Source organism: Trichomonas vaginalis, chromosome III, assembly GCF_026262505.1.
Source record: "Trichomonas vaginalis G3 chromosome III, whole genome shotgun sequence".
Taxonomy (NCBI): Eukaryota; Parabasalia; order Trichomonadida; family Trichomonadidae; genus Trichomonas; species Trichomonas vaginalis.
The window spans coordinates 14098284-14124793 of NC_067205.1; the positions used below are offsets into that span (position 1 = coordinate 14098284).

At 29.6% G+C, this 26510-nt stretch overlaps 6 protein-coding genes and 2 non-coding genes across 8 annotated transcripts, besides 9 other annotated features; 5 read left to right on the plus strand and 3 right to left on the minus strand.

The window, feature by feature from the left end:
- Positions 1-745: 745 nt before the first annotated feature.
- On the minus strand, positions 746-1018 carry TVAGG3_0699140 (hydroxyacid-oxoacid transhydrogenase protein; the record flags this gene model as incomplete). The annotated part of the gene is made up of 1 exon (XM_001305188.1): positions 746-1018. One exon carries the CDS (start codon positions 1016-1018, stop codon positions 746-748), a length of 273 nt encoding a protein of 90 aa, XP_001305189.1.
- Positions 1019-1042: 24 nt separating this feature from the next.
- TVAGG3_0699150 (alcohol dehydrogenase YQHD family) lies at positions 1043-1930 on the minus strand (the record flags this gene model as incomplete). The annotated part of the gene is made up of 1 exon (XM_001305189.1): positions 1043-1930. The coding sequence occupies one exon, from the start codon at positions 1928-1930 to the stop codon at positions 1043-1045; it is 888 nt and encodes a 295-aa protein (XP_001305190.1).
- A 214-nt stretch (positions 1931-2144) lies between these two features.
- Positions 2145-2656: a mobile genetic element.
- A 954-nt stretch (positions 2657-3610) lies between these two features.
- Positions 3611-3647: a mobile genetic element.
- Positions 3648-4010: 363 nt separating this feature from the next.
- Positions 4011-8720: a mobile genetic element.
- TVAGG3_0699190 (MULE transposase domain-containing protein) lies at positions 7739-8443 on the plus strand (the record flags this gene model as incomplete). The annotated part of the gene is made up of 1 exon (XM_051243315.1): positions 7739-8443. The coding sequence occupies one exon, from the start codon at positions 7739-7741 to the stop codon at positions 8441-8443; it is 705 nt and encodes a 234-aa protein (XP_051089902.1).
- Positions 8721-9759: a mobile genetic element.
- Positions 9760-10428: 669 nt separating this feature from the next.
- Positions 10429-10543: a mobile genetic element.
- A 713-nt stretch (positions 10544-11256) lies between these two features.
- Positions 11257-11483: a mobile genetic element.
- A 2693-nt stretch (positions 11484-14176) lies between these two features.
- TVAGG3_0699230 lies at positions 14177-14249 on the plus strand. Its single transcript has one exon. It is a non-coding gene; the product is annotated as a tRNA-Met (tRNA).
- A 508-nt stretch (positions 14250-14757) lies between these two features.
- Positions 14758-15410: a mobile genetic element.
- A 2209-nt stretch (positions 15411-17619) lies between these two features.
- Positions 17620-18183: a mobile genetic element.
- Positions 18184-18197: 14 nt separating this feature from the next.
- Positions 18198-18606: a mobile genetic element.
- A 2860-nt stretch (positions 18607-21466) lies between these two features.
- TVAGG3_0699270 (A9 protein conserved region family) lies at positions 21467-21817 on the plus strand (the record flags this gene model as incomplete). Its single annotated transcript, XM_001305191.1, has 1 exon — positions 21467-21817. One exon carries the CDS (start codon positions 21467-21469, stop codon positions 21815-21817), a length of 351 nt encoding a protein of 116 aa, XP_001305192.1.
- Positions 21818-22945: 1128 nt separating this feature from the next.
- On the plus strand, positions 22946-23018 carry TVAGG3_0699280. Its single transcript has one exon. It is a non-coding gene; the product is annotated as a tRNA-Met (tRNA).
- Positions 23019-24516: 1498 nt separating this feature from the next.
- Positions 24517-25050, minus strand: TVAGG3_0699290 (3',5'-cyclic-nucleotide phosphodiesterase protein; the record flags this gene model as incomplete). Its single annotated transcript, XM_001305192.1, has 1 exon — positions 24517-25050. The coding sequence occupies one exon, from the start codon at positions 25048-25050 to the stop codon at positions 24517-24519; it is 534 nt and encodes a 177-aa protein (XP_001305193.1).
- A 486-nt stretch (positions 25051-25536) lies between these two features.
- TVAGG3_0699300 (uncharacterized protein) lies at positions 25537-25782 on the plus strand (the record flags this gene model as incomplete). Its single annotated transcript, XM_001305193.1, has 1 exon — positions 25537-25782. The coding sequence occupies one exon, from the start codon at positions 25537-25539 to the stop codon at positions 25780-25782; it is 246 nt and encodes an 81-aa protein (XP_001305194.1).
- Positions 25783-26510: the final 728 nt, after the last annotated feature.

Sequence of the window (26510 nt, forward strand, 5' to 3'; positions counted from 1 at the left end):
GCAGATCTATTTAAGTCAGGTGATATAAAATTATTATACCTATCTTTACATTGCCTTGGTGTTCGGTGCATCTTCTCTGCAATTCGTTTCCAATCATGGTCACCAAACTTCTTAACCAGACGGAGTAATGTTGCATCTTCCTTCTGTGAGAATCTTCTGTAAACAGACATTAAAAATGAAAAATTTATGATTCAATACTTGACGGATTTTCAATGAGCCGCCTCAAAAATTGAATTACATTCAATTTAAAAGAGGCTAAAAATTGAAAATTCTTCAAGTATTTCATCATATGTCGGAAATTGAATGAAATTCAATTTCCGACATATGATGGGAATTTTTTTATTATAAATTTCGATCCTTCTCAATTTTTGAATCGGATGTCAAAATTGTTTGCACATAGATCGCTGTATATATCATTATTTGCGGTACCAATATTATGTTTTTCGCTAATATGAATTCACATGACCAGTTTTAATTGTTTGATGAATATGTGAATTCACATTCAATTTTGAATAATTATTGAAATAACCGCTTTATTTCATTCACCTGATAGATAAGTCTATTGAAATAGCATTTCAAATCATATAATAAAAAATATTGAGTTAAGTCAGCAATGTCTGTGTCATTGTTATAATCTATCTTCATTATAAACTTATTAACTAACAACATAAGTTGTTTATAAGTTTTTATCTTCATAACAAATTTATAAAAATAATTATAAAATAAACTTGGAAAGAATAATATTTTATTGATTGAATGCACGTTCAAGAATATGATGAACATTCTCGCGTTTGATCGAATTCTTATATCCAAAGTTCTTGCCATTGAATGAATCCATAACCATATTTGTTACTTTGTCGACATCTCCAGGCTGAAGAACAACTCCTTCTTGATCTGTGACTTTAGTGAATTGTCCAATGGTAACAATCCATTCTCGTAAATGTCTAATGAACGCTCTAGCTTTAGTATAATTATCTCCATCTTTAACACCAAAGACGAATTCTGCTGCCCGTGCCATTTCATACTTTCTTGGCTCAATGAATTACTCTAAGAAGAAAGGAGTGATGATTGAGAGTGTTGAAGCATGATCGATTCCCCACTTAGCTGTGAGCATGTGTGCGATGCCGTGGATTCCGCAGCATGTGACTTTTCCGAGTTGGAGAACGTAGTTGAGAGCGAAACTGCATGCTTGGACGAGTCTTCCTCTGACTTCGATTGTTGACTTGTCGTCACTCATGACATCTCCACTGATGTCGACGAGCTCCTTCATGACGCAGTACATGAAGTTGTCCCGCATTGGGAGGACGTGCGGTGTTATGACTAAGTCGATGCAGTGTGTCATCGCGTCGTAGAGACCATTCCTGAGTTGTCTCTTCGGGAGTGTCATCGTGTACTTAGGATCGAGGATTGAGAAAGATGGGTATAACAAGTTGTTGATGAGAGGAAGTTTCTCTTTCGTCGACCTGCGAGAGATGACAGCACCGTTGTTCCATTCTGAGCCTGTTGCAGGTATTGTCATGACTGTGCCGATTGGTGTAGACTTCGATGGGTGCTTCCAGTATTTGACCATGTCCCACATGTCTGTTCCATCTTCGATGTTCATCGCGAGAGAGATGAACTTTGTTCCATCGACGACACTTCCGCCACCGACTGCGAGGAGTAAGTCTGGCTTGTACTCGCGAGCAACTTTGACGATCTCGACAAGTCTGTCAAACTCTGGATTTGCTGGGATACCGCCTTCCCATCTGACTTCGCACTCAAGTTCACTAAGTGCTTTTGTAACATCGTCGCGTGCACCATTCTTATCGATTGATCCACCACCAAATGTAACTAATACTTTTGTGTGTGGCTTTACGAAGTCTTTCATATGTTCATTGACACTGTCCTCTCCAAATGCAATTTGAGTTGTGTTAAGCCATTCAAACTTCATTATGTAATGGAAGCTAAACAAAAAAATGAATGTTTTTCTTTATATTCAGAAATCCAATTTTTTGTATGAAAAATTTTTGAAATTTTGAATAAGATTTGACAAATTCATTAAAGGACTTTCGGATTGAAACAACGAAATCTCTTCCTTCCCAATGCAATATTTGTTTTTTCGTCAATTTTTTTCGTGGTCATTAATTTTCTTTCAATTTTTTGATGGGACAAGTACCACAACTACATTACACTAGGGCAGAGTTCTTCCGAGGCCTCTCATCAAATGAGAGACTTCGGAAAAACTCTGCTTTGTTCGAGTAAAAGTACATTCTCTGATACATAAATTGTCAGAGACTATAAGTACACTACATTAGGACAGAGTTCTTCCGAAGCCTCTCATCAAATGAGAGACTTCGGAAAAACTCTGTCCTATTCGATTAATTACAGAATCCTAGGCCTTTTGGGAACTAGGAAAGAGTAGTAAGAGTACTTTAAGGCAATGCTCATTACGAAGTCTCTCATTCGATGAGAGATTTCGTAATGAACATTGCCCATTTCGAGTAAACTTACATCCATGACCCTCAAGGGTTCAGGGAGTAGTACTGTAGTCCATGAGAGCAATAACGTATAACTAATATCGCCAGAAGCACAACAATTACGCATCCTAGCTACGCTATCTTAGCAGCTAGGCTGCATAGATATTGTGCTTCTGGCTTGCAGAAACCTCATGGAAGACCCATTGGAGATCTCCAGCCGAAATCACTTGCTGATGTGGATGGAACAGCACTATGATTGGCCAGATCAAAGGCTGCGTAGCATCCCAGCAAGTAGATAGTCGGCGGCGACACCAGCTGTGGTCCACCATGAGATTATGACACTTTTGCGATTTGGCGCCAAACTTTTTTTGGTATTGGCAAACAAGTGGCAAAAATGCCATTTTACAAATGTAAACTTTGTAAAGTTAAAATGTCATTTTTCCTAAAATGTACCGCACTCACCCACTCAATGTTTTCTAAACTTTTGACAAAATTTTACCAAATTTTGAATTTGGAAGCTCATAAAAACTTATGTTTATGGCATTCCAAACGGGAACCGCGGTTGGTTACCATGGATTTCCGTCACCGGTCACATTTTAAAGATTTTTAAAGCCTTATAAAAATATGCTTTGTAAATCATTTTTTGTAAATCGGCAAAAATTTGGTAATTTTCTTCAACTAATAAATCTGCGAATAGCATTTATAATACAAGAACAATCTTTTAAAATGCGTTTGATTCATTTTTGTATAATTTCATATAGGCACATATATTCTTCCGGGACTTTCCGTGATTTTACCGTAAAATCATTAGTTTACACCAATTTTTCCGTATTTTGAATAGTTTACTGCACTTTTTCCGTAAAATTGAGTTACGGGAATCCGCAAAATTTCCGGACCTCATTTTTCATAGAATATAATAATAATATTTGATAAAAAGATATATTATTTATATTTTTGATTTTTGAATTACGGAAAAAGTGAATTGATAACTTGATTTTTTTATATGGTTAATTTTTCAAATGATATTATGAAGATCTAAAATATTAAAAGTAAAAAAATTGAATTACGGAAAAAGCGAGGTCAAAAGTGAAATAAATTTGCAGAACAATTTTCATTGAAATAAGCTTTATTTTTCATTATTAATAACAATGCTGTAATAAACAGAAATTCATCAAAAGTGACAGCTCTCAATTTTTTGACATTTGTAAATTCTAAATTGAATGAGAAAAATGAAATAATACTAAGCATAATACAATATTCTAGATTTAATTATAATTAGGAAAAAATTAGTTTTGAGAGTACTTTTCATAGGCATATAGAATGAAATCTTCTGAAAAATAATATCATATAAACTCATATTATTTTCTAATATATAACTATTTTCTATAAAAATCAAATTCAATGATCTTAAAAGCGAAGGATAAACCTCAAAATTTACGAATATAATGAGTGGGAATATAATGCTTATCTATCATAAAACCATATGAAATATTAATTTTTGCTTTACGCCTAATTTTTGACGACAATTAGCAAAAAATGTTAAATGTTAACACTGGTAAAAAAGGGGGTTGGCGTCCTAAGGCGTCCTAGTGTAAATTTCTCAAAATTGTGATATTTACATCACATTTTTGAGAGGTTTATGGGCGTCCTAAGGGAAAATTGAATAGCTAGGGCGTCCCGAATTTTCATTCTAAGATTTAAATATATTATATACTTAAGTATAATACAAGCAATATAAAAATTAAATTTTTATTATGTTAACTTATAAGAAATTTTTTTGAATTATCGTTGATTTATTGTAATCTTTCCAGGCTATACTTTTGAAATCAACTTTACCTGTCATACGCATTAATGTAGTAGATGTCCAGGTGTAGCTATTATATCCCAGCAACATTGGTATTTTATCATTGTAAGATATCAAAATGAAGCGTTTTTTCAGATATAATTTTTCGTAAATTTTTCAAAAATAAGATGGTAAAAAAGCCTCGACTTGCTCGAAAAATAACAATTTTTTTTACTTGTAAAAATAACCCTTTTACAGCATGGGCAGCTATTCAATCACTATTTCTTTTTCTAAAAGTATATTTTTCAAAAAAAATTAAGATCAAATTCGACAATTTCTTGATGAAAGCAAAAATATTACACATACTTCTAGATGCATGGGATAAAATATGCAATTATTCAATCAATTCGCATGATTTGAAAAAAAAATCTAAATTTGATAAAAATGTAGAAATTTTTTATTTTTAACTTGAGATTCGATTTTTTTGATCCAATTTGTGAATTTTTTTTTTGATCGGAATTTCAATTAATTTGTTGATCAAAAATGACCTCACAATGTTTGATCATAAGTGAAGTCATCTTCATGGGTATTTAGAAATTCCAAGAGAAATTGCATATTTCTCGCAGATGTAATATCTGAGAAAATCGAATTTAAATATTCATAGAAACCCAAATCATTCTCCGGTTCGAATAATTCATCTGTTGCTTTTTCTGTTTTTTCTATGAATTTTAATAATTTGATTAATAAATCTTCATCAGGAAGAATTATTGTTGCATTTGTGATAAAATTCCATATTGAGGTAATATGGCAATAATTACATTTATAAAATGTAATTTTATCCAAAATTTTTTGGCAAATTCGCATAATAGCATTAATATTTGAAGCTGAGATTAAACCTGTGATTACTTCTGTAACTTTTGGAAAATCATCGCAATTTAATATCTCTTTATATTGAATTGAGAAATAAAAAAAATCAAATGGATTCATTTCTTCAATTTCAAGGAGATTGTAAAAATTGATAGAAGTGTTATTGCAACAAATTGTATTTGCAGCAAAAAATATCATTTGCTCGATTCCATTTTTGGAATAAATTTGCTGGAACAATGTTAAATTAAAACAGTTGCTTAATTTTTCTTCATTGTTTTCATAAAAAAGTAACAAGTTTGCAACTGAAATTTCAAAATTTTGATAATTGCCAGTTATTTCAGTAAATATATATATTTGCTTTTCTTCATCTAAAAATGGCAAATATTGATTTGCAATATTAACTAAAGTTTGGGATAAATTGTTCCAGTTTGATTTTACAATTTGTGAGCACATTATGTAATATGTAAACTTATCCGCTTTGTAGGAATTTAAAATTGTTTGTTGTTCTGTTTCAGTTAAATTACTGAATTTTTCAAGATTAATATTGTGATAAAAAATAGAATCCTTGAAACATTCTGATATTTTTTCAATGTTTAAAACGGATGCTAAAAAATGTAAAAGAACTTCATCAGTCACTGTGATTTTTTTGAAAAATTTATCCCAATTCAAGCATCCAATTGATCTTTCTGTCATTGTACTTATGCATTGATAAAGTTGATTTAATGAATCCGAAGAATAATCATTATGCTTGACTAGTTGAGTTAGTTGATACAGACTGTCGTCAGCCATTTTAAAAAAATGAATAAAATTGTATAGTAAATTATATTTGTGAAATTTGTGACGCTACATTCAATCTAAGACCAATATCTCAAAGAATTACTCATTTAAGTATTACTTTTCATTGTTTTTTAAAAAATATCTTTGCTTATTTGTTCACTTTTTTGACATTTATTATATGCTTTTTATCATATTTCCGATGATATGAATATATATTCTATATAAGAATGACGCTACATTCAATCTAAGACCAATATCTCAAAGAATTACTCATTTAAGTATTACTTTTCATTGTTTTTTTAAAAAATATCTTTGCTTATTTGTTCACTTTTTTGACATTTATTATATGCTTTTTATCATATTTCCGATGATATGAATATATATTCTATATAAGAATGACGCTACATTCAATCTAAGACCAATATCTCAAAGAATTACTCATTTAAGTATTACTTTTCATTTTTGATTCAATTTTCGAACGGTTTTCGTAAATTTTGCATCATTTCATTTTTTAATGGGAAAATCATCTATATTTAATCAAAAAAGAGCAAACTTTACAGACGAAAATAAAATATTTATCAGGGAACAATCTGATAAATACCAAAAATCAACATCGAGAGATGAAAAAACGAATATAATCAAACAAGTTCTTCAATATTTTAATATTAAATACCACGAAAATGAATCTAAAGCTGTCAGAAGATATTTTAGTTATATTGCAGTTAAAAATATTCCCGCAGTTACTGGAAAATATCCTGATACAATTGTTCGCAAAGATATGCTTTATTCGCATGATCATACAAATATTATTAATTCAAATAATATTGAACGTTACTACCGTTGCATCGATCATTCTTGTCAAGCACGTTATTTAGTTAAAATTGAGAACAGTTCAGTTTCCGAAGATTTACAAAAGGAACATATACCCGAATGCAGACAATTTAAAAAGTTACAAAATGAAAAAAATGATCTTCATAAATCAATGACTCTGACAGAAATATACAATAAGGCAATGGCAAAATTTTCTGAAGACAACGGCACTTTTCAGCAGATTAAAAATTTATGACAGAACTTGCTGTTGGTACTGATGAAAACCCATTAATTAAAGATTCATTGGTCAGGGAAGTTTATAATAAGTCCAGAAAATTTTCTATTGGAGAAAAAATTACAGACGATGAAATTGCTAATTTTTGTTTAATAAATGGCGAGCAGTTTTTCATTGGCCATTTTTCAAGCAAATTGTGAGACGATGTTTTTTGGTTTTGAGAAGGCAATTCAATTTGCAAAAGAAGCCACAGATTTATTTTGCGATGGAACTTTTAAAATTACACCAAAACATTTTCAAAAAGGACAGATGCTAACAATTATGATTTGTGAACCTTCAACAAATCAATATCTACCACTTTTATTTATATTCATGAAAAACCGCACATTTGAATCTTATAAGAAGGCATTTGAATATATTTTTACTGTCAAGGGTATTCAATTTTCAAAGCTAATTCAAATTCATTGTGATTTTGAAAAGGGAATGATAGAGGCACTTCAACAAATTTTCCCTAAAGTCCGTATAATTGGATGCCTATTTCATTTCAAACAAGCTTTACACAGGAAACTTGTAGCACTTTATACAAAAAATTTCAATACTTTACAAAATTCTTTATTTAAGCTATATTCTATTACTCCATTCATGTCTCATGAAGAATTTGTACTTACAATGCATATAATTAATCAAAATAAAGTTGATTCGATCAAAGATTATATTGATTATTTCAACAAAGTTTGGTTGCCGCACTACAATTTAATATCTCAATATAATAATGCAACTGCAATATTCACTAATGATTGCCTCGAGAATATGCATTCAGAATTTTCTTCGTTAAAACATCCAAACATTTATGAAGCTATTAAGAAGATATCTCAAATCCAATTAGATAAATATAACGCCATCAAAAATAACCAGAAGATCGAGCGCCATATAAAAACCGTTATCACTGATAGCTACAAAAATTATATTCTTGACTGCTTTCAAAAAGAACTTGAGAAAACAATTTTTTCTATCAAACAATACAACGTAAGTGATCTTTCTTTGGCTCAGAACGAGATTTCTCCATATGGTTCCATAGAATCGAGTTCATTGTTCGAAAATATTCCAGTTCATGATGCAGATATACTCAAATCGATCGATCTAACAGATAAAGATACAATGATCACTAAGTTTATTAATGAAAAAAGAGAAAAAATTATGGCATTATTTAATGAAACATTAAATCATCCAGATTTTAATTCATCCACTCCAATTCAAACTAATTTTGAGCAAGCCGATACAAATCAAGGTTCAGATGCTCCAATTCGCTCCGAAAATTCAAATATTGCAGACTCTACAGATTTAGAACCAGAAAATCAAAACCATCCTTCTACAAATCAAATGTCTAGTAATCTAGAACATAAGCTGGACCTTCTTGATCATATTGAAAAAACAATTATCGAAAATGCGCTCGTTCTTGGGAATTCTTCCTACTACAAATGCTATTGTTGGGCCGTCAAAACAAGTTTCAGTTAATAGCAAGCAAAATTCTGAAAAAAATAAGAAAAAATCTTCCATAACAACAAAATCAAACAATAAAAAACAAAATTCATCCGACAATCCTCCTAAACGTAAAGCTCCTATTTCGGAAAGGATTCTCAGCGATAATAACTTATATTTTCAAGTTCATCGAAAGAGATCGAAAAGCAAACGTTCCACATTTACAGAGAAAAAGAATTGATATATGAAGTCTAATTCCTTTTATAACTACTATATTTTTATTCTTATGACTAAAAAATAATATATTATTTAAGGGTGCACCTGTATGTATGTTTATTTGAGAGGAGGAGGATTACCCTCTCAATTTTGAGGGATTCGTTAGTTTATTTTCTCGATGAATATGCAATAAAATTTGATTTTTACCTTATCAATATACTTCATATAATATACACATGTTCATGTAAAAACTTTTTTCAAAAATCCTCAGGAATTAAGGGATTTTTGAATTTTAAGAATTTTTTTCGAATTTTTTCGAAAAAAAATATTTTCAGAACAGCCTTAACGGCTAAGATTTAGGAACAATGTTAAGTATCAAAAAGAAAGGAGGTCTGATATAGACAACATATATCGTTGAAGGTTGAAAAAATCTCTAATATTTGAGCCCAAAATTTCAAATTTTAATTTTTTGAAAAAAGAGGCCACCCGTATGTACGTTTATTTGAGAGGAGGAGGATTATATTTTTGAAAGTGTGAAACATTATGAATATGTTAATTATATAATAATATGTATTATTATAAAAAAGAAAAAATAAAGCACGTTAAAATTTTTCTTTCTGATTTTTTACAAAATCTACTTAGAATTATGCAAAATATGACTAAATAATTATAAATTTCAAGTTAAATTTTAATTTTGATAAATAATTTAAATTTCAAAATATCAAGTTCAGTTCGACTATGTATGTAGTAATTCCTCAATAAAGTGCCAAAACCCTATTAAAATATATGAACATTTTCAACATTTTAATGTTTTTATTTAAAAATTTGTTGGAATATGAGCTTCAAACAATTATTATGTAAATAAAAATAATTAAATATATGTATTTATTCGTATTACAACCGTAGTAAGTCGATTCTTCCTTTCTTCTACTGAGTTTTGAATTTGATTTCGAATTGTAAAGAGATTCAAAGGGAAAATACTAGCGGATAAAAACTACCTCAATGAAAGGGTCATAATGGAGTCAAGTTGTATTTTTTGATATTTTTTGCTTTTCGAGCCTAAATAGGTAGCCAAGATAATGCCTAAAAATAAGGTTCTAAATTCTGAAGTTTACATGATCCTCTCGTGTGCACCCTTAACAATTTTCATTTTTTTCTTTTAACAATTTCGTTTTATTTCCATTTATTGTTAAATGATTTTTAGCATACACCTTTCTTTGTTCATCTTCTAAATACAATTTATTTTTTCTTAGATATAATTCTATTCATTCAATTCGATCGTCATTTTTCAGTACATGATCGTAATTTTCAATTATTGATCGCGATTTTACTTCAGAATTTGTTCGCAATATTGCTTATCAAAATTATATCTCTATTCTCTCATTTCTGTTTAGTCAATATCATTACACTCCTATTGTCTAATAACATGCTATTAATTTTCTTAAAATTAAAAAAAAAATATCAACTTTTAAAAACAGAAACTTAACATCCTTAGGTCAATGGATTTTGATGTGAGATACATTTAATCTGTTTTTCTTTTTTTATTTTAAATAATTGAATATTTATAGTTGTTATGGGTCTTACATCATGTAAAACGAATTTTCTTAAAGTAAATTTACTTTTTTTCAATCTTTCTTACATATTTATTAAAAAAAATTATCCAAAAAAAGATGTTTTAGAATGAAAAAAAATAGAAAAATCTTCATTTATAGTCTTTCTTGAATGTATACGTTTTGATTTTTTTCTTTTTTAAAAAATTCAATTTCTAGAAAAATCGAGAAAAAATCATTTTCTTCTTTTTTTTAGGACGCCATAACCATTGAAATCTCCTCTCAGGACGCCATAAACTATTCAATTATGGTGTAAACTTCTCAAAAAATGAATAGTTTACATCAGGACGCCTTAGGACGCCAATCCTTTACGCGCCCGTTAACACTCAGTCCATTTGAATATGAAAAATAAAATTGACTTTGATTAAATGTTTTTATTTATCATGCAATTCTTCTTGCGACCAAAGAGTTGAATAAAATTTCAAAAAATAAGATAGCTTAAAAAATAATATACGGTAGTGTTTACTAATAGATGAATAGTATATAAATTCTATTAAAATGGATTTGATCCAAAAAAATATATAAAATTTGATCATAAATAAAATCGTTTTAAATTACTTCTTCATTTAAATTATAACAATTATTTTTGGTTTTATAGTTTTTAAAGCTCATGTGGTTTTTTTAACCACAGAATACTTATGTGCTGTAGCAAGCTTGCAATCCAAAGCTCACGTTAGACAACAAGAGTCATGAAGTCTCATACTAAGGGATATCCAACATATATTTTAATAATCTAATGTTTGTGACAAATATTCAACATAAAATTAAGTTTTCGTTTCGTTACAAGGCATTCATACTTTGGAGATATCATATTTAATGTACAGAAAAGTTAATATTAAACAATACATGCTAAAGAATTAATAAATAAGATAATAAAATAAATTTATACGTAATTACTTTCATTTAATATGCTTTATGCTGTATAATATTGATTAAGAGGCATTAAAAGGTTCCATAATCTGCTTTTATAGGCAAGATTTTTGATAAAAATTTTAAATTTTGAAAAATGATGAGAAAAGGAAAAAAAGGTAAATGAGAGCAAGAGGAGGAAAAAAAGAAAAAGAAAAGGAAGGGAAGGGAAAAATAAAAGAAAGAAGGACATATAAAAATTTAGATGCGCATTCTTAATGCCGAGGCGGCTTGCCGCCGAGGCGCGATTTTTTTAGGCCTCTACGGTAACCCGGCAATGTTTTTTTAAATCTTGTACAGCCCTACTTATGTTTTATTGATATATGAAGAATCAATTATTTCTAAATCGTCTTGTCAGTTTTTTTATATTTCGGAGCAATAACAATGAACATTTATGAGATTAAATGGTGTGTTTTAGCACCAGCTCCAATTATAAATCATGTTCATAATTCCAATTTTTATGTTTTATGATATTTTCATGAATAAATTGTTATTTAATCATTCCATTTTTAAAATTTTCACTTTTTTAAAAATTTTATAATGCATGAATTGAAGATAAACGTAATGATCATCATGTTTGTCTCAATGGAAAGATGCATTTCATTTCAAAATTTAATCTTATATCTCACTAATGATGCCTATATTATATGCATATTCAGCTTTGAAAGTATATTTTCTATTTTCAGGTATGAGATATATCAATATATAAGAATATCTACATTATAATACCCCATTTCATTAAAAAATAGGAACTAAATGGTTTTTATTGAGAATAATTAAGAAAGAATTAACAAAGAGAAAAACATTAGATAATATTGGAAAGCAAAACATCTGGAAACACATGAGATTCCAGTTAAGCAATCATACTTTTGTCCATTGTGGCAATTTGTATCAATAATGAATTTATATGATCCTGTATAAGGCAGATAAGGAGATATTGAACTAAACGAGTTTCTGTTAAACGAACAAGATCTGAATATAACTTATTGGTTCAAAAAATGTTCTGCTTTGTTTTCTGAAAATACACAATGGTCAACTAATGTATTAGATTTATCAAAGCTGAAAAAAGAATACGAATTATTCATAATGATATCTTTATAAAAATTTGAGTATTTAATTTCGCAAACTGAATGAGAAAAAACAACAGAATTAAAAGTAGAGTTACACGACAATACATTAGCGAAAGATGCGTTGGCGTTACCATAAGAGAATCCAAAATAAAATCCAGTAGTACTCATGAAAACATTACTTGTAGAATTGTAATACGATAATGATGTTTTTCCTCCACCAAGCCATGTGACATCTGAGGTGCCTGGCTGAGTAGTACATTCTGTAATAGAAATTATTGAAACAAAATTTATACTTTTTGATGATTGTGAGAGATTGACAAGACAGTAGTTTGCTTTTGTACGTGAATAAACGTTTCGCGCGCAAATGTTGGTTTGATAAATCGAGTGACCTGGGTTGAAAAGAACACAGCCACCATTTTGGGTAGATGTGATTGTGTTAAATGTGTCTTGTTCGAGAATTAAGATTGAATTTGATTCACTGATTCGAATAACACCCTCGTTGTTGATCTTTTCGAAAAAAACTCCACTAAGATGGAAGTTGAGAGGAACTGATTTGCTTGATCGTTCATTTGGAGGTAGTAATGTCCAAAAGTACTTGTCTTTGAAGAATTCTTTTGATGAAAAATCAGACAAATCACTTACTCAATGTTTCCTAAATTTTTGACAAAATTTTCAATTCATTCAAAAAATCAAAAATTACACATTGTATCTTTGAAATAAAGAGATCTAAACTTTACATCAAAAATACCTTCAAAAAGTCGAACTTCGATCAATTTTTTTGGAAAAAATCAGTTTCAAGCTAACTACATGCTATTGCAGATATTTTCGCAATTATGCATGCTAAAGAGAACATGTTATGTTAGAAACAAAGTCACAAAAAGCAAATTTTTATTCATAAATTTAAAATGAAAAAAGAGAAAGAGAGTAGATTGTAGTCGGGAATAAAATATGGAGAAACACAGTTGAAGTCGGCAAAACAGTCATGCTTCTGTCCGATGTGACACTTTGTATCAACAATGAACGCATGTGAGCCTTTGTATGTTAGAATTGGTGATATAGAACTAAATTTATTATTATTGAAAGAACAAGAAGTAACTGTAAAAACATGATCAGTATTTCTAAAGTTTTTCGCGTTATTTTCTGAAAATACACAGTTATCAATTCTAAAAGTACCTGTTCCTGCGTCGAAATGAAAAAAGAATTTTGCGTTTGCTAAGACACTATTATTATAAAAATTAGAATTTTCTAACGACGCTGCAGTTCGAAAATAAACAATAGCATCATTATTAGCGGTGCATGACATAGCATTAATGAATGATATGTTTGCTTGACCATATGAAAGAATGCAAAAAAGTGATGGCGTATTCCAAACAATATTATTAGAGCAATTGTAATATGAAAATGAGATTTTCCCACCTCCAAGCCAAATCATATCATCAACAGATGGTTTGTTTGTACAATCCGAAATCGAAATTGTTGAAACGTAATTTATGCTTTCTGATGATGATGGAATGCTAACATAACAATAATGTCCTTTAGTGGTTGAGGATACGTTTCGAGCACAAATGCTTGATTGATAAATCAACTGACCAGTGTTGAAGAAAACACAGCCACCATTTTGGGTTGACGTAACTGTGTTAAATGTATCATGTTCGAGAGTTAAAACTGAATTCGATTGTGTGAGGCTAATAGCACCTTCATTGTTGATGTTTTCGAACAAAATACCAATGATTTGAAAGTTGAAAGCAATTGATTTGTTTGACTTGTCATATGGAGGTTGTAATTTCCAAGAATACTTATCTTTAAAATATTTGCCCGATGAAAAATCAGACAAATTAGTTTCTCTATTTTATATCAAAATTTTTGTCAAATTTTTAGCATCATAGAAAATTGAGAATTTGAAAAATTGAAAAGAAAGTAGTCAATTTTTATTATCAACATCATATTTATTGAATAGATGTAATGCTTTCGTAGCTCAGTAGGTAGAGCGTAGGTCTCATAATCCTAAGGTCGCGAGTTCGAGCCTCACCGAAAGCATTTAATTTTTCATTTATTTTTTCTAAACTCTTCCATTTTACAACTGTATTTCTTTAACAAGATTTGAAATTCCTTCATCGTTAAAAGAGATATCTGGCGGTTGTTTTTACCATTGCACAAATCTTAAAAGTTTAGACTTGAAAAACATCGAAACCATAAATAAATATGCATTTATGTTTTGTGAAAATTTGTCTTCAATAAATCTTCCTGATTCAATTAAATTTATAGGAGAGCATGCATTCTATGGATGTGATTCATTGACTGAAATCACAATACCTTCTCAAGTTCAAGAAATTGCATCGTATTGTTTTTCAGTGATGAAAAGCTTACAAAAACTTAACTTAAAAAGATTTTCGATGACAGAATAATCCTGTCACTTTTCTAGATTTTATTTTACATTCTTGAGTAAAACAATTCTCTTGAATAAAATGAACAATTGAAAAATCGGTTCATTCAAAAAGTGATGAATTTTGAAAAAATTTTACGAAAAATCGAATTTAGTTTTAAGGGTGCACACGAGAGGATCATGTAAACTTCAGAATTTAGAACCTTATTTTTAGGCATTATCTTGGCTACCTATTTAGGCTCGAAAAGCAAAAAATATCAAAAAATACAACTTGACTCCATTATGACCCTTTCATTGAGGTAGTTTTTATCCGCTAGTATTTTCCCTTTGAATCTCTTTACAATTCGAAATCAAATTCAAAACTCAGTAGAAGAAAGGAAGAATCGACTTACTACGGTTGTAATACGAATAAATACATATATTTAATTATTTTTATTTACATAATAATTGTTTGAAGCTCATATTCCAACAAATTTTTAAATAAAAACATTAAAATGTTGAAAATGTTCATATATTTTAATAGGGTTTTGGCACTTTATTGAGGAATTACTACATACATAGTCGAACTGAACTTGATATTTTGAAATTTAAATTATTTATCAAAATTAAAATTTAACTTGAAATTTATAATTATTTAGTCATATTTTGCATAATTCTAAGTAGATTTTGTAAAAAATCAAGAAAGAAAAATTTTAACGTGCTTTATTTTTTCTTTTTTATAATAATACATATTATTATATAATTAACATATTCATAATGTTTCACACTTTCAAAAATATAATCCTCCTCCTCTCAAATAAACGTACATACGGGTGGCCTCTTTTTTCAAAAAATTAAAATTTGAAATTTTGGGCTCAAATATTAGAGATTTTTTCAACCTTCAACGATATATGTAAGGGTTTCGTTTTGCTAAAATTGTCACTTTTATAGCATATTTGTTTTTGGATGTTTTGCGAAACCAAAAAAAAAAACTATGATATACAATGTGTGTGTAAAGAAAATACTTTATTTACTAGTTAAAAAATCATTTGGTATTGGTCAAGTTATTTTTTCTGGATAAGATATTATATGGATAATTGGATAGAAAATACAATTATATAATCTTGTACCTGGTTTAATTAAGCTAATTGTCATCAGAAACTTGTAATTTTTATGAATTTCAGATTTTCTTTTCATTACTGCTTTTCTTAATAGGTCAAGTTCTTATTTACGTTATAAAGTATGATATTTACAAATATCAAGTTATCGTGTTTTTTGAGAAATTATGAGAAACAAACAAAAATGAAAAAGATAGGAATAGCAATGAATAGTGATGTGGGTATAGAAAATGTAAGAGATATGAATGCAAAGCAATCAGTATTTAGGACATTGACCATAGATTTCGAAAAAAAATGCTGCATATTGAGCGAAAACTATGATTATATTATAAGGCTGTCATTTAAAGCATAATGAAACTATTCCCTTTTCATTTTAATCGAATAAGATAGTAAAGATTTTTGAATTAGCTAGAAACTGATGAGATGTTTTCACAAATCAGATTTTTAATCTCTATAATGCATAATTCACTCAATATCTCAATTTTGATATTGCGAGATATTTTTGCTATCGGTTTCGCAATTTTGACACAATAGCAAGAGGGTTCTATAAGCATTATTATCAACGTAGAATCTGAATATCATATCAGAAAATGTCGCAAATCTAACATTTACCCGACCAAATAGCAAAATAATTGAATACTTTTCGCAAAAACTTTAAAAATCGATAAAAATATGAAATATAGATATTAAAGAGACTTTTTATATAATATTCATAAAGATTTTCCAAAAATATGATACCGCAAAATTAAAAAAGTGACGTCTTGAGTGGAGTCAAAGGTCGAAATTGCTAGCTAAATGTTTTTTTAGCGAAATTGCGTATTGTACGTTTTTTTCGCAAAACGAAACCCTTACTCCATATCTTTTAATATACCTTATTCTTGTTTATTATCACATTAATTTCCCTATTATTGTAACTCTTAACAGTATGGGGGTTTTTAAGGGTGCACCCGCATGTACGTTTATTTGAGAGGAGGAGGATTACCCTCTCAATTTTGAACGCTTCGTTAACTTAATATCTCGATGAATATTGGATTAAAATTGAATTTGCCCATACCAATATATCTGATACAATATCCTTAAGTTTTACTAAAAAGAATTTTTTAAAATCCCTGCAGATTCGGGGATTTTTAAATTTTTCCTAAATGTTAGTCACCGTTACGGTTTTTTCTTTTTTTGGGGGCTCGCAAGCTCGCCCCCAAAGAAAAAACCGTAACGGTGAGCTCACATTTCGGCATAGTTTAAGTCTAGGTTTTGCATTTTAAAATGTTTGTTACCTTATCTTCTTTCAAAAAGTGGCAAAAATTTGTTTGAAATTTGAAAAAGATATTTTTATTTGCATAAATGACATTCAACTAAGCTGTAGCATGATTCTTTTGCATGCTCTAGTTTTTTTCTCAGTTCAATCTCCTTCCATACTCTTGCTTGTACCAGTAAGATCGCACCAAAATTCTCAAAAATTAAGATCTCCAAATTTTATGTCCAACTCCAATTATCAAACGCCCTCATTAACGCCACTCATAGCCATCTTTCATGCATGAGAAATCGTTATTAGAAGATTTTTTACGGCTAATTATCTGATTCAATTCAGATCAATACTCAAAGCCCATTATTTATTAATAAATCCTTGTTTGTCGCCTATGCGAATAAAAATTCTTTTTATATTTTAAACAATTTTTTTCACTTTGGAAGGAGAAAGGTGACTAACATTTTAAAACTGCAAAAACCGACTAAACTATTTTGATTTTTTTCGAAAATTTTTCGGGAAAAAAATATTTTCAGAAGAGCCTTAACGGCTAAGTTTTATGTTTAATGTTGAGTATCAAAAAGAATGGGCATCTGATATAGCCATCATATATCCCAGAAGCAAATAAAAATTCTGACTTTTTAAGCATAAAAAATGAAATTTTATTTTTTGCAAAAAACAGGCCACCCGGATGTACGTTTATTTGAGAGGAGGAGGATTAAATTTTTGAAAGCACTAAAATTTGTAAATATGCTAGTTATAGAATAATATGCATTATTTTAAAAAATAAAAATTAAAGCACGTTAAAATCTTTTTTGATGAATTTTTACAAAAGCTACTCAGGATAATGCAAGATATGAGTAGTTAAACATAAATTTCAAATCAGACTTTACTTATAATAAATATTTTAAATTTCCGAAAATTAAGTTCAGATCGACTCTATACGTAGTAAATACTAAATAAGGTGCCAAAAACCTATTAAACAGTATCAAAACTATCAAGATTGTAATGTTTTTGAAGAAAAATTTATAGAATTATGGACTTCAAACAGATATTATGTAAATAAAAATAATATAATGAATTTATTTATTCGTATAATAGCAGTAATAAGTCGATTATTCACTTCTACTTCTGAGATTTGAATTTAATTTCGACAGAAAAAGAGATTCAAGAGGAAAATACTAGGGGATACAAACAGCCACCATGACAGGATTATTATGGAGCCAAGTTGTATTTTTTGATATTTTTAGAGCCGAAAGTTTTTTGTCCAAATGTTAAACTATTCAGACAAAATTTCCCAGCTTCAGAGAAGGAATAGGAGCCTACCAGGCACTGATATATAATCAGTGCTTTGTAGGCTCCTATTCCTAATAGAAAGTTCGAAAACTCGGTCGCAATTGCATCTGATTGCGACCGAGTTTTCGAACTTTCCCGAGGGAATTGGAGGGTGGGAGGTACATAGATAGACTTTGTATCTCTCACCCTCCAATTCCTTCGGGAATGTTCGAAAACTTTGGTGCAATCAGCAACGATTGCACCAAAGTTTTTGCGTTTAATTGAAGGAATTGCTCTTTATGATATATACAGTTACAATGCATATATCATAAGGAGCAATTCCTTCCAGATATCTGGCAAACTTGCTCGCAATGGTTCACAATTGCGAACAAGTTTTGTCATTTGTCAAGAGAAATTAAACCCTGCGAAGCGCCAGTTCTAGACTGGTACCTCGCAGGGTTTAATTTCTCATATTGGTAGCTTTTTATGTTTTTATATTAACAATAACTCATGAAAAAGATTTGCTTATATAAGAGGAAACTCTCTATCAGAGGTGCTGAATTCATGCATTCGCATCTGATAGAGAGTTTCCTTTTATATAAGCAAATATAAGAGAATCTATTTTTTTTGGAGCGTATTCTCAAATATTGAATACTTACGAAAAGTGTTTTTTTCTAAAAATTTAATATTATGCTTATCAATATCCATAAAATCCAAATATCTATTATTATTTTCTATATATTACTTTTCATTAACCCTTGAAAAGTCTTCTGAAAATCCATTTTTGGTTATTTTTTTGATATATCTAAAGATTGGATATTAATTAACTCATCTAGACTATTTTTATTTTTTTCATTTCAAAAAATTATATGAGCATCTCAAATTAACTTTCAAATTTTTTATTTTAAATTCATACTTATAATTATTTTTTAAGATACTTTTTTGCCCAAAAAATAATCGTACTTCCTCGACGATTAATCTCCTCTCAATTTCTATCGTTGACACTACTTAGCATGCAACAAAAATGATATACAATATAGATTGATATTATGTATTAATCTATAAAATAAAAACTTTAGAAGAAATAAATTATAATATTTTTTAATAAACATCAATTTTATTAGTATTTCATATATATGCATCCATACATGTATTTGATATTATATCCACCGAGATCCTGTTCGTAGGACTTGCAGATAACGCTAGACTGTTTTAGCGTGGATTTTCATTGAGATGCAACTTGGAAAAAATTGAAAATCTGGATTTGAACCTTCGACCTCTACAGTCGAAAAACGGTTCCACGCTAAAACAAAATCCACGTTAAAAACCCCCATACTGTCTTAATTTCAATTACTTAACTAATCAATTGTTACACTTTTCTAAGATGTTCTTAATAATATAATCATGTCAATATTGACAACGCATTTTCTTCTAAATATAGGTCATGCTATCCATTGATTTGCTATTGAATGATGGATAAAAAAAGATCATTTGGCTTTGAGAATACAGTTGATAAGTTAAATTACAACAAAAGCATTTATACAGTTAAACAAAATATTAAAATAAACATTACAATTATTTGAACATACTGTGAATTCGAAAACATCTGTAAAACTTTTGATTTCCATCCAAAGAACAACTTTGTTCGCATCAAAAGAATCACCTGTACTAGATCTTATCACCCAAGGCCCAGGAAATGTATTTGGATAACGATAGTTAACGTAAGCTCCAATTGCAAAATGCCAAAAAGAGGAATTGCAGCATTGCATATATGTCGCATCCGTTGGACTAAGCATAAGCCCATTCCATATTTCTCCTGTCCAAGTGGAAGATTCATCTGTTTCTAATCCCAAGTCTTTTTTAGATGAGTAATTTCCAAAAGGGGATTGAGATTGACTAAAAATGTTTTCGCCGGCATGTCCAGGATAACGTAATATAAAAGAATATCGTAAAGTTGGTCTATTTATTTGAGGAATGTATTTTAGGATGCTGAAAAGATTAGGGTTTTATTTAAAGCTACATTTTCTGGTGTGAAAAAGCCAAAACTTGCGTTATGCTCAAATATTTTTATCCATTTTCTGTTTTTGTAACTCATAAGTTGGTATCCATCAAGGGAAAATGGTACATTATCAATAGGTTCGCTAAATGATGTTTCAATTGACAATTGTTTTTTAAGATTTCTGGTATTTTCATTTTTGGTCTTTGATAACTGCAATTTATCATCATCTACAACATTGTGAGGGTAGGGAGGACAGTTTAGAAATGAAATTGTTCAAACAAAATTAATTATCGAAAATTGAATTGATAAAAATACTTCTAACATATAAACCAATCAGAAACGCCTCAAAGTTCAGCTATTCAATCAGCATAATATCATAGAAATCACTGAACAAAGTTGGAAATGGATTTTTTTTTGAGAGAAAGAAAATTTCAGAATGGCTAAAATACAAAAATAGTTTAGTCGGTTTTTGCAGTTTTAAAATGTTAGTCACCTTTCTCCTTCCAAAGTGAAAAAAATTGTTTAAAATATAAAAAGAATTTTTATTCGCATAGGCGACAAACAAGGATTTATTAATAAATAATGGGCTTTGAGTATTGATCTGAATTGAATCAGATAATTAGCCGTAAAAAATCTTCTAATAACGATTTCTCATGCATGAAAGATGGCTATGAGTGGCGTTAATGAGGGCGTTTGATAATTGGAGTTGGACATAAAATTTGGAGATCTTAATTTTTGAGAATTTTGGTGCGATCTTACTGGTACAAGCAAGAGTATGGAAGGAGATTGAACTGAGAAAAAAACTAGAGCATGCAAAAGAATCATGCTACAGCTTAGTTGAATGTCATTTATGCAAATAAAAATATCTTTTCAAATTTCAAACAAATTTTTGCCACTTTTGAAAGAAGATAAGGTAACAAACATTTTAAAATGCAAAACCTAGACTTAAACTATGCCGAAATGTGAGCTCACCGTTACGGTTTTTTCTTTGGGGGCGAGCTTGCGAGCCCCCAAAAAAAGAAAAAACCGTAACGGTGACTAACATTTAGGAAAAATTTGAAATGATGTAAACCATAATCTTTGTCAAAATTGTCATCGTAATTTTAGTTGTAAAAAAATTTTTAATGTTTTTAGCTTTGCTAGTCACTATATAAGAAGTTTTATAGATATGGATGAAAATGAAACTCATTTTGAGGCTGTTTTTCTATTGGAATAATTCAATCAAAATATTATTCTAGCTACCTACCAAATAAAGTGATGCTCGAGAAAGTCTCTGATTTCGATGACTATGATCTTTCGTTTGAAATTGAGGAAACTTATAAGAAGATCGCAAAATTAGAATTCAACTTAACAGGCAAAGATGAATACATATGCTCATCATTAACAGATGATATGAGTCGTGATGTGAATGGTTTAATTTCACCTAAATCTATCGAATTTTTAGTATTACGTCATGATGACCAGCTTTGGTACAAGTATGACCTGCGCCAAAAACCATCAATGTTTTCGAATTCAATTGTTAAGGTTGTAATTGGAGTCATAATTTATATGATAATTGGAATTGCTTTGATCTTCAAATTCTCTAGGAAATCGAAGAAGGTATCCTAGAAAGAATAAATTTTGTACATATTGTTGAATAAAAAAAATTATTAATAAGAAATTATTTTATTCAAACAAGAGTGAATAAGGATAAAGAGAATAGGAAAGAGTATATGGTGAAATACGATGTTACACGTGAGAATACAGTTAAACAATCGTGTTGCTTACCCAAATGGCACAATGTATTAACAATGAAGCTATGAGATCCATTATATGATAAGTAAGGTGAGATAGAGCTAAAGGAGTTTCTATTAAATGAACAATAAGTGAAAGAAATTTGCTTATTGATAAAAATTTTTGCTGTATTTTCTGAAAATACACAATGATCAACAGATGATGATGTATCAGCGACTTGGATGAAATAGTAGATAGGATCTAAAACTTGATTTTTATAAAAATTTGAAATTTTAACATAAAACTTTGAGTCTGAATAGAATATCGTATTTATTGTAGCATTACATGATAAGACGTTAACAAAGGAGGCATTCGCTTGTCCATATGAATTTCCGAAGTAAAAACCAGGAGAATTTTGTGCTTTATTATTCGTAGAATTATAGTATGATAGAGATGTTTGCCCACCTCCTAACCAAATCATATCAGTAACAGTCGGCTTAGAGATACAATCAGCTAATGAGATTGTTGAAAGATCATTTACGCTTTCTGATGATGATGGAATGCTAACATAACAATAATGTCCTTTAGTGGTTGAATAAACGTTTCGAGCACAAATGCTTGATTGATAAATCAACTGACCAGTGTTGAAGAAAACACAGCCACCATTTTGGGTTGACGTAACTGTGTTAAATGTATCATGTTCGAGAGTTAAAACTGAATTCGATTGTGTGAGGCGAATAGCGCCATCATTGTTGATGTTTTCGAACAAAACACCACTAAGATGGAAGTTGAAAGAAACTGACTTGCTTGATCTCTCGTCTGGAGTAAGTAATGTCCAAACGTCGTTACTCTTAAAGAATTCATTAGATGAAAAATCAGGCAATTCAGCCGATCAAAAATTGAAATTTTTTCAGATTTGATTTTGACATTTTTTACAGTTCAACAGAAAATTGAGAGATGAAAAATTGAAAAGAAAGTATCAATTTTTTATTAGGAACATAACGTTTTTTGAATTGATGTAATGCTTTCGTAGCTCAGTAGGTAGAGCGTAGGTCTCATAATCCTAAGGTCGCGAGTTCGAGCCTCACCGAAAGCATTGATTTTTTTTTCTATCTTTTTTTTCATAATTCCAAAGCTTTCCTTTTAATCGATAATCTTCAAGGTTTATCTTATACACATTCTATGTCTTTTCTTCTTTAATTGACGATGTTTGAAACTATGTTTATCGATTAATCTCACGAATTTTTCTCAATCGATCTTCTTTAATTGACAATTTTTAATCATTTGCTTATTGGTTAAATTATAATAATAAAAACAATTAGATTGATAAATACAAACTTTTCCTCCCCTTCACCAAGGAAAGTAAAATATGAAAATGGAAGAGAAACGGAATATGCTTAGAAATCTTTTTATATTTCACTTCACATAGAAAAGTAGAATATAAATCCTTTAAAACAATTTCCTTCATATCTATCGTTCTATGAATATACTCTGCATTTGTTATGAAAGTATTATCAGATTCAAAATAACACTCACTTGCCGAAAGCGTTCCATCAGTAGCTGGAAATATAGCGATCAAATCATATGCCTTATTTCCTTTAAAATAGCATCGATAAACGTTAATGATTGCATCCCAAACACAAAATATCCCCAAATAATCTTGCGTATCTACAATTTTGTTGTCAATAATATTACAAAAAGAAAATTGATGTGTTTCTTCGTATGACATAAAACTGGCTAAAGTGGAAGATGAAAGGTTTTCAAAATTGCTATAATTTACTATAGATAAAGAAAATGGACTTCGAATACTTAAAGCCGAGGCTTCATTAAATGAAGAATCTGAAATATTAATAGATGAATAAACTAATTTTCCGCCTTTATGATCTAAAACGCTTGAGAATCCTATGTTTTTATTAATAGATGATTGAATAATTAAATTCAAATTTTTATCATCGATTGTTGCAATAACTCGTGAATGTGAACCGAAATTAGATACTTTGGTTTCATAACTGCAAATTTTATACTGAACACACGATCCTGAATTGTAGAATAAGATTGATCCACCAGATTCATCATTTGAACATTTATAAAATGAAGAAGTTGAAATAAGTAGCTTCGTTTCTTCTGTTGAACTAATATTGATAACAGCATCTTTAATAAAATTTTTAAAAAGGACATGATCAACAAATACATGCTTATTTTCATTGACTTTTCGACTTTTATTAACAACAGTATTAATTAATGCTTTACTATAAAATCTTTCCCATATATCATAAGATGGTCCGGATGAATGTATACAATTAAATCCCTCCCTTTATATATGTTTATTTTTTTTTCAAAGAAATAATAATTGAGACAACCTTCTCAATTTTCCAATCAGAACAAATATTTCAATTCTATAACTAATTTTACATTAATAACACAATGGAATCTAATTACATTTCATTTAAAATACAACAGTAAATTTAATTGGCCTTTTTATTTTTTGAAGTATGGGAATATACTCATATTTTTACTCTAACGATTCAAGATTGTGGGTGAGAGATATGAAAAATAACAGGTTTGAAATCAACGAAAAATATTTTTTTAAATGTTTATTTAGCTTCAGCTTTTTGTTTTTCAGCGAGAGACATCCAAACAGCCAAGTTGGATTTGAGTTGTTCAACATTTGCTTGCAGTTCAGGGAATATGGTTGCCACAGTGTTATACAATGGCAGACAAACAAAGTTGTAGAAACCAATTTGGGATTTCGGTTTATCTGGATGTTCTCTGTCATTTTGTGGCGATGTCAAACCCATTCCAGAAGACTTTTCTCTGTCACCTTGTCTGAAGTATTCATTATTGAGGATATCAACCCATTTATTAGCGATTTCAAATGGTCTTGCGACACTTGAAATATCAGCAACTTTCATAATTAATCCCATTGCAGATTTTCTGTCTTCTTCATTTTCCAAATTGAACTCACCAGCTTCAATTTTTGCTTTAACTGCCTTGATAATATCATAATGTCTAGCCATATCTGTACCAAGAATGAACTTAATCATCATTTGCCAGAACTTCTTTGTGTCTTTCTCATCCAATGCGTGAATGATATTATAATTTTCATCAGAAATAATATCAATAGACATTGTTAAATGATGAGTTTCCATGACAGAAGTATCCTTAAACAAAATTCCTAATGGCGTTTCTGCTCTGATATTAAAGACATTATTGTATCCTTCATGATCAATATCATGGCAAAGATCTGATGTCAACAAAGCTAAGATTCTAATTTTGACAAAACATTTTGAAGATTTTGAGAACAAATTTCGAAACACAAAAACTCCAAAACATCGCAAACATGCATGAAATTATGATAAGGAACATCATTATAAGAAGATCTTACCTTGTAAATGAATCTGAAGAAGAGTTCATTAGATATATCAAATTCTTTCAACAAACCAAATTTGTTATACAAATAAAAGATTTCTTTGATATGATTCAAACCTTTCCATTCATGAGAGAAGAAATTCCTCGAACTAAAGATCTTTTGCTGCTCTTCAGTTAACATTAATTTCGCTGGAATAACACCAACTAAACTACGTTCAGGTTCTGTAATGTATTTATTCATTTCTATGTTCGATTGTCCATTCATTGCGAGTAATTTCAATCTATCATTTTCAATGGCAACGGATGCCAAAACAGCAAAGTTTTCAACAATTTGTTTGTCAAGTCTATTGAAATCATTGTTGTTCTTGTTAACGATTTCAACAACACCAATTAAATCTCCAGAACCATTCAATATCGGACAAGCCAACAAAGATTTTGTCTTGAAATTGTTTTGTTCATCAAATGATCTATTGAAATCATTCGATGAATAAACATCATTGTTAATAACTGTCTTCTTTTCTTTCGCACAATAAGCAAAGACAGTTGATGATATCTTTGATTTTGATGATAGTAAAATTGGTGCAATCGCAACTGAATTTAGTGCCTTACTTACAGATAAATTATTTGATACAAATTATCTCTTAACATTATTCCATGATATTTGCAAATATTATCCTAAATGCACTAAATACATATGTAGTCTCATTGATTCTATCTTTCAGAAGTATCATAACTACAACGGAATTGAAAACTTAAATATTAATGAAAAAATACAAGTCTTCCTTGTCAAAAAAGGATACATACAGAAACAAATACCAAATATCTACAAGAATGTTAGCGCTGACAAGATCTTTGACGTTTATCCTGAAGATGAAATTAAAAAGCAAATTTTAAAAGACAAAAGTTTAAAATTAAGGGAGGCTTACGACCAATTGTCACTTTTTGGACCTTGATGGGAAAATGCAACTTCGCAAGGTCCCAAGGTCCCGAAAACCAAAAAAATTGATGAAAGCTAAAAATGCTCAGTACAGTATAAAGGTTCATGTCCTACCGCTCAAACTTTCTAATTCTTTCAAAAATTTAAAATTTTAAATTCAAATTAACTAAATACTATCATTTCAAAACTAAAACTCATACAGAAAGTAATCTAATGAATAAGCGATGTTGAATCATAAGGCATACATGACTGATTAAGTTAATTTTATTATGATGTATATGA